The sequence below is a fragment of the Hippopotamus amphibius genome, chromosome 9 (genome assembly GCF_030028045.1).
Source record: "Hippopotamus amphibius kiboko isolate mHipAmp2 chromosome 9, mHipAmp2.hap2, whole genome shotgun sequence".
Lineage (NCBI taxonomy): Eukaryota > Metazoa > Chordata > Mammalia > Artiodactyla > Hippopotamidae > Hippopotamus > Hippopotamus amphibius.
In genome coordinates, this window is record NC_080194.1 from 110,678,737 (window position 1) to 110,690,177 (window position 11,441).

General features: G+C 49.1%; 1 protein-coding gene across 2 annotated transcripts in view; it reads left to right on the top strand.

Annotated features, from left to right (window-relative positions):
* The window catches only part of GALNT17 (polypeptide N-acetylgalactosaminyltransferase 17), a 426,893-nt gene extending 416,256 nt beyond the window's left edge, over positions 1–10,637 (top strand). For both annotated transcript variants that reach the window (XM_057696027.1, XM_057696029.1), the window contains exons 10-11: positions 9,549–9,716; positions 10,468–10,637. In XM_057696027.1, the coding sequence (XP_057552010.1) occupies positions 9,549–9,716; positions 10,468–10,596 (297 nt within the window). In that variant the 3' untranslated portion in view covers positions 10,597–10,637. The remainder of the gene's footprint in view (positions 1–9,548; positions 9,717–10,467) is intronic.
* The last annotated feature ends 804 nt before the right edge of the window (positions 10,638–11,441 follow it).

Genomic DNA, 11,441 nt, shown 5'->3' on the forward strand with positions numbered 1-11,441 from the left:
CCCATGAGCCACAACTACTGAAGCCTGCGCACCACAACAAAGAGTAGCCCCCACTCACAGCAACTAGAGAAAGCCAGCACAGCAACAAAGACCCAATGCAGCCAAAAATAAATAAATTAAGTAAATAAATAATGTCTTTAAAAGAAATTTAAAAAACAAAACGAGAGACTGAGGAGCTGTCCCAAGTCAAAGGAGACCAAGAGACATGACCATGAAATACGACGAGGGTCCAGGATTGGATCCTGAAGAGAAAACGAACGTAGTTGGAAAACTGGTGAAATTCCCTTGAAGTCTGTAGATTGGTTAACAGGGTTGAACCAATGTTAATTCCCTGGCTTGGCTAATTGTATCTTTATGATGGAAGAAGTTAACTCTAGGATAAGCTAGGTATGAGACATACAAGACCTCTCTGTACTATTTATGCAAGTTTTTTGTAAGACTAAAACTGTTTCGACTTTAAAGGTTTTAAAAAACTGTTCAGGAGGTCAAGTTGGATGGAGTTGATGGTTGAGAGGTCCAGGGCAGGGATAAGGAGGTGAAGGTGATGTCACCGAAGGGGGGGTCCGGCTGCTTGCCGCTCACAAGCCGATAAAGAGGCCAGGTTGGTGGAAAGGAAAGTTTGCTTTATCTTAGATGCCAGCAACCGGCGGGGAGGGCGGATGCCTGTCTAAAGGCCAACTCCCCCCACTGACAATCAGGGGGCAAGAGCTTTTATAGACAGAGGGAGGGGACTACGTGCAGAAACAGCACAGTCAGCTCTGACAGTCATCTTGAAATTGGTCATCGGTGGTCTGATCAGCGTCATCTTGATTGTTTCAGGTACAGTTAATCTTCAGTTCCAGGGTTGGTTTGTCTCCATTTCTTTGAGGCCAGTTCTTGGAATTGTGGCAGCTTGTTTCATGACTACAGTCTGGTTATCGTGTAGTTAACTTCTTCCATGTGGTGGGGGTTTCAGTATCTATAAGACAGCTCATAGGACATGGTTCAGAGAACTAAAGGTCCTTGACTAGGCTTAATGACTAACTTATTATTTAGGCTCCTTTGACTGTTTCCCTTTGTGTCTACATTTTCTCACTTGTCTGACTAAACTTATCCTTTGGCTAAAGTTTTCCCACAGACGAAAGGCAGGCTGAGGACATGTGGGGGTGGGGGCAAGGACCACAGGGTCCTGCTGCGTTTCAGTGACACTCAGGTCTTTGGCTGGACGAGTAGAGTGTGGTGCTGTTTGCTGAGATTGGGGTCCCGGGATGCTGAGTTCTCTCTGGGGCCGGGTGAGTTTGGGGGTGGGGGGCGGACTTTGAGTATCCCAACAGTGATGTCCTCCCCAGGCAGCTGAACATTCAACTCTGTGCTAAGGGCAGAGCTGCAAGAGGCCGATGAGGCTCCAGGTGTGTCTCAGGGGACAGCAGGACAGGGGTCCTAGCACAGACCCCAGTGTGGCTCCACGTTTAGTGGGTGATGGAGCTAGAGCACGGGACACCAGAAAGGTGAGTGTCACACCAACCAGGGAACGGTAGAGCCAAACGCTGCTGACCAGAGGGCCAGTAGGCAGACTGCACTGTGTGTCCGATGAAGTAGCACAAAAACCGTGGGTAAGAGGAAGCCAGACTGGATTGAGTGCAGGGGAGAAAGGGAGGTGAGGAGTTGGAGACATGATGGATAGAACTTTCTGGAAGGTTGACTTTGAGGGAAGGTGAGAAGACAGGTGAGGTGACACATGAGAGCACATTTAAAGGCAGAATAAAGGGAATAAAAGACTAAACAGAAAGGAACTAATTCTGTTTCTAAATCATTAATGGAAAAATCTAGAGAACAGTGAGGGTTAGAGCTCAGAAAGTAGATGTTCTTTCATCTGAATTTGAGTAAAACTGTACCAAACTATTTCCCCTGGGATATTGGAGCAGAAATGTAGGTTTTTTTTTTTTTTCCAAAGAGGAATTTATGAGTCCACAGCAGAGACATGGAAATCAACTGACCCACCAGCCCAGCTTTACCCTCCGAGACCTACAGGTTCTAGTTCCGCTAGCATCGCTTACAATGTTGAAGGCTCCGAATTCCAGGCAAGGGCATTCTCCCAGGGAATTCCAGGGACGTGTTCTCTCTGGATGAAGAGGTACATGGTGAGCAATCTACAAGTGTTAAATGTTAAATGAAGGACGCACGAATGGCCTATTAACTCCTGGGGCAGGGAGAAGGGACCAGATGCTTTGGCCAGGCCTGTGTGGCGGCCCTGGGGTGAGCCCAGGGTAGCTTCAGGCGAGACAAGCACCAGGATACACTGGTGGGCTCAGCTGGGAGGGTGGAGACAGGCAGCACGAGAGGAACCACCATGCCAGCGGGAGGTCTGGCTTCTAGAATCAAGAGAAAAAATATAGTGTCTTCATTGGAAAGGGAAAAAGGGGAAGTGCTCGGACTTTTGTGGGGTCATTGTCATGGGTTACATAAGACCCTGCCAATGAATGAATGAACATCCCCAGAACAAGGCCTGGAGTATGATGGATGTTCCGTGATGATGGAAACCTGGACCTGAATCTCGGGGGCTGATTCCATATCAGAGCATCTTCACACCCGCTCTCACTCATGAACCTCGTCATCAGGCCCCCATCTAACTCCTCTGTTAAGGCTCTGAATTCTCGGGTGGTCCAGGGTGATCTAGGCTGGCTTCTAGCCCATGGTTTGCCTGGATTTATCAGGGAACATGCCAGGAGCAGACAGCAGGCCGAGCTCTTCTTCTCCCACTTCAGAGGCATGAAGGAGAGGCAGAGCCCAAGATGGGAGGCCATGGGCGCTAAGGCCCCAGGGGGAGCATCCGTAGAACACACGCTGGCTTTGGGGATGCTGAGTTACCAAGAGTCCAATTCAAGGCCCAGTGTTTCCAGGAATCTGGCCTATTCCAGGCATGTAGAATCTGGACCAAACCAGGGACTGGAAGTGGGGGAGGGGAGGGAAAGGACAGGAGCAGAGCAGTTGGGGAAGGGAGCCAGCCTTCCTTGGGTCATGCATCCAACCCAAGAAACCCAAACACCCAGCCCAAGGGAGCTTCATGAGCTGGGGGTCCTGGGCTGCCCAGCAGCACTGCCGAAGCCTCTGGGGAAGCCTCCCCTGGACAAACGGATCAGGAGAGAGCCAGAAGCCTGCGGTGACTGAGTGACGCTAGGGCTGGAAAGGCTGGCCCCATGAGCCCATGGGAGCCAAGAGGGAGGAAAAGGAATCTGTAGTGAAGCGGAAACAAGGCCTCATTTCTCCACTGGGGTGTGAGGTCTGGGAAAATAAGGGTGACAAACACACAGGTTTACCATACACTGCATCCTCTTCTCACTAATGTGTTTGATTCCATAACTACCTCGTGACGTAAATCCTAAAATTATCCCCGTTCTCAAGATGAGGGGACAGACTTCTAGAAGGCTAAAGTAACTGGCCCAGGGTCATAAAATCGTTTAGTGGCCAAGCTTGGATTTTTTTAAGCAGGCTCCAGAGTCCAAGTCTTTAACCGTATAATATACTGTCTCTGCTGATGACACAGCACAAAGCCAAGCTGCCGTTTCAATCGGCAGAATGAGCAGGTGAGACAGATTTAACTAAGATCAGCTAAAAAGGAAAAAAAAGTGCTTGCCAGCATTTCCATACCCTACCATGATATAATCCTACCTTCCTGTTTCACAGACAGAGACAAGAAAGATACACATCTGTTTACTGAAAAATAGAGTCTGTCTTATTGCACCATCCCCTGCCCCACTAGTCTCTTCCCACCCTCATCCTGGTGCTCCCCACCCTCAGGACCCCTCTCCCAGAGCCCCCAGCTAGCTCTCCACAAAGCTGTGTGGTCCAGACCCTGCCATCTCCCCACCCCCAGGGGCACTGCCCCAATCCATCCACTCTTGGACCCGTCTGTGGGAAAATCAACCTAAGGTTTCATAGCACAAATATGTCTCCCATTCATTCCACGTAGCAGGTGCATTTCCTGGAAACATCATGCTTGAATCCAGCATACTGGGTCATAATGGTGCATGGGAGAAGGTTAAGGATAGAGGCCCTAGGAACCACCCCACCCCCCAGGAGCTGGCTGTCTCTGCAGGAAACATATCTGTTTCTATAGCATGCCTTCTAAGCTCCCAGATAGATTTTTAAATCAACTTTATTGAAGTATGAGGTTGATACAATAAATTGCATCTGCTTATAGTGTACAGTTTGAGGAGTTCTGGCAGGGGTACACACCTGTGGAACTCCCCGCTCAATCACAATACCAAAAGTTTCCCTTCAGTTTCTATTCCCAGAGCCCCCCTCCCCCGCTACCAGGAAAGATTCCTCCTGCTCCCTTTTCTCCACCCCAGTTCCTAAGCAGCCACCATCCATCCATTTTGAGATACAGTTGGAAATGTTCTTTTTTCTGTATTCAGTTTGAGTTCTGGCATGCGCTAGACCGTGATGGAGAAAGTCTATTTGTTTTTTAAAATGTACACATGTGTACCTAGTCACCAGAAACCACTCTCATGGCTTCAGCCATGCAACAAACAAATAAATTCACCCCAAAGCAGTTTTGAGTCAATGGAACCCATCTTTCTGTCTCCTGGGTAGAAGCTGGATAAACTGCATTTTTCATTCACCAGTGGTTTTCTGCTCTGACTAGGCCTGATTTTAAAGTGATGAGAAAGACCCTTAATATGAAAGCAATTGCAAGGCATGTTTTTATTGACAATCTGATAGATTTTGCTGTGTCCCAGAGTCATTCCACAATTATTTGGCTGGTTTTTGTTTATTTGGCTATAACCTGCATATTTTAGTTTTCCCTCAAGGCTGTTAAATGTGGGTTAATAGTTTTACGGGCCTCTTAGATCATTTCAAATAGAAAATTCCCTTTTCTCCTAAATGAGAATTAATTGTATTTGAGCTCAGAGGTTTTTTTCCTAATGCATTAGGGTTGTGGATAATGACATTTATTTCTCCTCACAGACTCAGCAGCCAAATCTAGAATAATCCCATTCAATTCAAAAGACATTTATAGAGCATTTGCTTTTTGCGAGATACTTTTCTCGGTCCTTATGCTATGTAACAATGGGTAAGATGCCGCAGTACTGAAATAACAATGACAAAAATCTGTAACAAGGAAAGACACCTTAATAGAACACAGAAGTATGTGAGTTGGAATAGATCACGTGGTGAGGTGGCTTTGTGGACCCAGGGTAGATGGGGTTGGTGTAGGGTGGGGGCTATATTTTATCCAGGAAAGACTTTTGGCCATTTTTGAGAAGGTACAAGTCATCTGTCAGACTAAGCCAAGAAACCAAGGGTTAAGACTGAAAAGGTGAATTGGGGACCTATAGTAGAAGATCGTGGTTCCAAGTTTATTCATAAACCTGTGAGCGGTGGGAGCCATTGAAGGTTGAAGCAGGGAATGATAGGATTTGAACGTGCAGGATTGGGAAGGACAGATGGAAACTGGGAAGGGCTGGAAGGAGGAGGACCAGTTACCAGCCTACTGCAGCAGTTCAGTTCCCAGAAGAGTCTTAGCTGGGGTATTAGGAGGAAATACACAAGAAGTTGGCCCTTCTTATCTGTGGTTGCAAATCTGCAGATTGAACCAATGGAGAATCATGTAGTACATATTTCTTGAAAAAAATTCACATGTAAGTAGACCTGCATAGTTCAAACCTGTGTTGTTCAAGGGTCAATTGTATAACCAAGAGAGTCGATGTTCACACAAAAACTTATGCGTGACTATTCATAGCGGCAGAATTAATGATAGCCCCAAAGTAGAAACAATCCAAACATCCATCCCCTGGAGAATGGATACACAGAATGGTCCAGAGGAGATGGGACTCATCCCTGCCTTGAAGGGAGGCAACAGGGAACATGGATTCACATTGTTCCAAGGACACAAGGAGAGGTGACGGGGGGGCTGAAAGTGTAAGAGACATGGTAGAATGGAGAGAATTGCATTGAGGTTTAGGAGAGTTGAAGCCAGAAAGTTCTAGAAGAAGGCCAATAACTAGCATCTCCCGCCAGGGAAACAGCTGGAGCAAAGCCCTGGAGGCAGGAAAGCCATTTGGACGTGAAGGGGACGGGGAGCGGAGGTCTTTACCGAAGGAGCACTGGGGTGGGGGTGGACTCCACGGGCTCCCAATCCAGGAATGGGGCAAAGTGGGGAACCTGGTGGATGTCAGATCTCAGCACTCACCACCTTTCTCCTGACCTTGGCCCCTTGGCCAGGCCAGCGGAGCCCGTGCACGTGGCCTCCTTGTCCGGGCTCCTGGTGTGAGACACCAGCGTCCCCCCAGAATGGAAGTCCCACAGGGCCGTCCTTACCTGCCTTGCCCACCTGACGTGTGCCTGGAAGGGGGCTTGGATGTGTGGCCCTTGCAGGTCCCGGAAGTCTGGGTCTCATTGCTTTCATGTCCTAAAAGACCTCAGAAAGGAGCATTTCTAACTCCCAGTGGCATTTAGCTTCGCTCTTTAAACATCTGGGTCACAGATACGCTCAGTTAATTAATGTTCTTAGCACTGCTCATGTGTCTGCTGGATAATAGATTGATTCATAATTTCAATAAGCAGCTGTGTATATCTTTCCCCTGAACATAAAGGCAGCTTGCTGTCATTCATCACTTTGCATTTGGTGAATTTAAATATATTCAGAGAGACATTGTTGAAGGAGGGATGGGGGAGGGCTTCTGATTTTTTTACCATTTTGCCTCTAACAATTACTCTGATTTGGAACTAATTTGGGTTTAAAACACATGTTAACCGCATCTCTCTCTCAAGGGCATTTAATAAACTCCCTGTCACTTGTTTCCGAGGAGATCAGGCAGGCTCCCTTTGGGGATCAGAACAGAGGGTTTCTGAGCAGCTTTCCCCAGAAGAGAGAGCCCCTGGGGAGCATCTTATCCCCTGGAGAAGAGGACTTGTGTCCCGGGGCAGAGCTACTTTTCTGCTTCATTTCTGACCAGAAGTGCCCGGGCTCTCAGGAACGTCCTCTGAGAGAAGGTCCCTCTGCTGCTCAGCTGCTGGGCCAGGGCTGCCAACCCTCGAGTCTCTGGGGACCCAAGGATAAATGCCAGGACCCGGCCAGGTGACCAGATGTCTTCATGCCAGTTTCCTCTTCTTTGAAATGGAAAGGGTAATAGCATGTATCTCACAGGTTATTGTAGAAGTTACATTATTTATTCACTGTACCATGCTTAGAAATGGGGCAGAGGATGTCTCCAATACATGCTGGCTGGTTATATGGTTTCATAATACATTAGGCATCCGTTGTGTATTGGCAATTATCACTCCTGCTCCAGCCACCTCGTAGGATCGTGAGAACGGACATGAAGCTCATACTTGCCTCTCACCAGCCTGCACTGGAATCATCTCAGTTGGGAGCACAGCCCCATCCTTGTATTCCCAGTGCCTGTCCCTGGGCCGGGCACATAGAGGACTCTTCAAAGCCTGTGTGTGGAATTTAGAGGAAGAGCTGTGGCTGCATTTTGTAAATGATGATGTTTGTCATATTTATAATGTGCTCATTCCCAAACATGTCTGTGATGGTCTCCTAACAAAGAATGAACTAAATTAGACACGGTCCCTGCCCCCAAAGAGTGTGAAAGACAGGCGAATGTATTTGTTCAAAAGTTGGATTACAGGGTTTTAAACAACATGGGCAGGCAGGAGAGGCCAAGCCACCAAACTAGTATGGACTCACAACTAGCTGTGAGAAGGATTGTCAGGCAACATCATCTGTGTATCAGATAGCTATTGCTGCGTAACAACTACCCCAAAACTTAGTGGCATAAAACAGTATGCACTTATTTATTATTGCTTATGAGTCTACAGGTCAGCTGGGTGGTTCTGTGATGTGGACCAGGCTCAGATGATTCGGGTTAGATTCATCCGTGCGTCTCCCATCAGCTCGCAGGTTGGCTGAGGGCCGCCTGATCTACGATGACCTCATCCACTTGTCTGGTGCTTGACCAGCTGATTGGTTGGACCACGTGTCTATCATCCTCTAGCAGGCCATCCTGGACTTACTGCCATGGTGGCGGTAGGGTTCCTAGAGGGTGGACATATGCAAGGTGTATACCAGGAACAGGCACATTCTCCTTTCTGCTACATTCTGTTGGCCAAAGCAAGTCACAAGGCCAACCAATGATGAGGAAACAGACTCTACCTCCTAATGGAAATTGCAGCAAAGTCATATTGCCCAGGGTGCATAGAAAGAGGTGGTCACTGTGGGAACCTACCCAATGCTACCTAGCATTTGTTGCAGTACATGGAGCACGAAACAAGTACCAGGATGGGGTTGTATGTTTAGGATGTTTCTGGCTTTTCATCATTAGAAAAAACGTTGTAGTAAATACCCTGTACGTAAACTTTTTTTCTTCCAGTTTTATTGATATAACTGACATACAGGACTGTATAAGGTTAAGGTGTACAGCGTAATGATTTGACTTACATACATCATGAAATTGAAAATCACAGTTAGTTTAGTGAACATCTGTCATCTCACATGGATACAAAATTAAAGAAATAGAAAAAGAAATTATTTTTCTTGTGATGAGAACTCAGGATTTACTGTCTTAACTTTCATATATAGCACACAGCAGTGTTAATTATAATTTATCGTGTTGTACATTACAGCCCTAGGACTTATTTATAAGCAGAAGTTTGACTACCTTCTTCCAATTCCCCCTCCTCCCCACCCCCAACATAAACATTTGTTTACAGTTCTAATTATTTTCTTGGGATAGATTTGTTTTTTTCTTTTTGGCAGGACCTCCGGCTTACGGGATCTTAGTTCCTCAACCAGGGACTGAACCCGTGCCCTCAGCAGTGAGTGTACGGAGTCCCAACCACTGGGCGGACCTCCCAGGAATTCCCAAGATTTTTAAAAGTAGATGTATTGGGTCAAAGGAGAGACACATTTTAAAAGCACAATGTTTATATTTTGAAACTCCCTTTTGAAAAGTTGTAGTCATTTACCCTCCCTCCAGCCCAGCTTGGGCTCACCTTGATAAAATACAAATAATCTTTCTTTTAAATGTGGTGTCTCGTTTTGATTTTTTATTTATTTTAATACCTAGGAGATTGAATGCTTTTTAATGTGCCTGTTTTTTCTTCAGTGTACTGCCTCTTTGGGCCCTTTTGCAGCAGGGTAGATTTAATTAATCCCAGTTTACAAATGAGGAGGAAACAGAGGCTCAGAGAGGTTAAGTGACTTGCTAAGGTGGCCCAGCCAGCTGGAAGCAGAGCCAAGCTTTAGAAATCAGATGCTGCATGTTTTCACTTATTCCTGCTCCCTGTGTTGTTGAACAGAAGACCAGACTCCTGAAATATTGACCAAGGACGTGCTTAGAAGAAAATCAGGGAGTGGCCCAGGGAATCTGTTTCCAGGCTTAGCAAGCTGAAGGCTTCCTGGGCGGGGCGCCCCTGTGAGTTGGGTGTGGGTGTGTGTTTGTGACAGGCCTGTGAAGGTGGCCGGGACTGCAGCATGGACAAAGTCATGGGTGACCCATATGTACCCTCATGGTCTCACCTCCACCTCCCACGGCCCGGCCGCTCTGCTTTCTCCCCAGCTGGCCCGCTACACCAAGGAGGGCTTCCTGCACCTGGGGGCCCTGGGGACCACCACACTTCTCCCAGACACCCGCTGCCTGGTGGACAACTCCAAGAGTCGGCTGCCCCAGCTCCTGGACTGCGACAAGGTCAAGAGCAGCCTGTACAAGCGCTGGAACTTCATCCAGGTAAGTGCTCCACGGACAGGCCCGGCAGCCCAGAGCAGGTGAGGGTGCTGTGGGATGCTGCGGGCTCCCTCGGGAAGGGCAGCCAGCAAAGTGCAACCCAAGGTCTCCCAGCTCAAGGCCTTGGGTTCTTGTGGATGTTCTGGTGGAATCGCTGGGACCTTTCCCTGTGAGACAGCCTTTGGGATCCCTGTGGCCACGCTAGGCTGGGCTGGGCTCTGAGACATCTCGAGAGGGAGTGCGGGTGATTTCTCTGGAATCTTCTAAGTGCCAGTGGGATGGAGAAAGTCAGATTGAGACTATCCCAGGCATTCCCCCACCTGACACCATCCCCCACCAATGCCCTTTGCCTGCTTCAGCCCCTCAGACTTGGTGAAGCTTATTTATTTTCTGACTTTGGGTTTCCAGGAAAGGCCCGATGATCTCTCCCCCTGTGCACAGAATTTTGGTAGGATTGTTCCCCAAGAGGGGATCTGTGCTGGGCACTATGGTGGTTAAGTCTCTCTCTCTTTCTGTCTCTCTCTCTTTCTCCACCCTCCTCTTCCCTGTCTCTGTCTCTCTCTCTGTTTCTCTCTCTTTGTTTCTCTCTCTCTTTCTCTGTATCTTTGTCTCTCTCTCTGTCTCTCTTTGTCTGTCTGTCTCTCTGTCCTTATCTGTCTCTCTGTTCCTGTCTCTGTCTCTCTTTCCATCTCTGTCTCTCTCTGTCTCCCTCTCTGTCTGTCTGTCTCTCCTCCCTCTCACCCCCTCCTCCCAGAATGGCGCTATCATGAATAAGGGCACCGGGCGCTGCCTGGAGGTGGAGAACCGAGGCCTGGCTGGCATTGACCTCATCCTCCGCAGCTGCACAGGACAGAGGTGGACGATTAAGAACGTCATCAAGTAGTGGGAGGAGCCGGGGCCCCCGGGACCAGCCACACTGGGAGAGCAACAACAAGAAGCCGGCAGGCGCTTGGTGGGCGTCCCGGGGCTTCTCCAGGGCAGCCCGGGGCCCGAGATGGAGACGCCGCCTCTCCATCAGGCATCCAGCTGCCTGAGGCTTGTGCACCCTGGCAAAGCCCCCCAACCCTTCTCTGGGAACCCAGGAGCCATGTCTTCTGCAGCCCAGATGTGGACCTGGTACCAAGAAGTGACACATCGCATCTCCTCCTGGTCATCCTCCCACCCACTATCCGGACTGGGACTGGCGGGGGCCCCTCCTTTTTCTCATCTCTTGCAGCAGCAGCTTCTGAATTCCACCCCAGCCCTCAGCAAAGTGGGGCGGGGGGCGGTGCAGGGCCACATCGTAGCTCCCCCTCCTCCAGGGAGGCAGCGAGGCCCTGAGACTCAGTTTCCCCCAGGTTGCTTCTGCCCAGATGCCTGTTCACAGCCCAAGATCGCCACCCTCCAAACCTTTCCAGCAGGTGGCCTTGGACTTTTCTGGACCCCCACCCCCGAGATGACCTGGAAGGAGCTGCTGCTCCCACGGTCACCTGGGTACGAGGCTTCTGTGTGCCTGGACCAGCTCTTCCGCCTGTGTTGTCAGCAGGGAGCCCGAGAGCACCTGGGGTGGTCTCAGATGTGAAGGGCCCCCAGGCTGGAGCCGGGTCCTTTCTGCTCTGCCTGCCTGGGGAAGCTGGGAGCCCAGACTCACCGTGGCTGCCTCAGTGGGGACAGCAAGCAGCCCCCACCCGGAGCTTAAGGACGGCCGTCAGCACAGCATAGGGGCCAGGACCCTAGAGGATGCTCTTC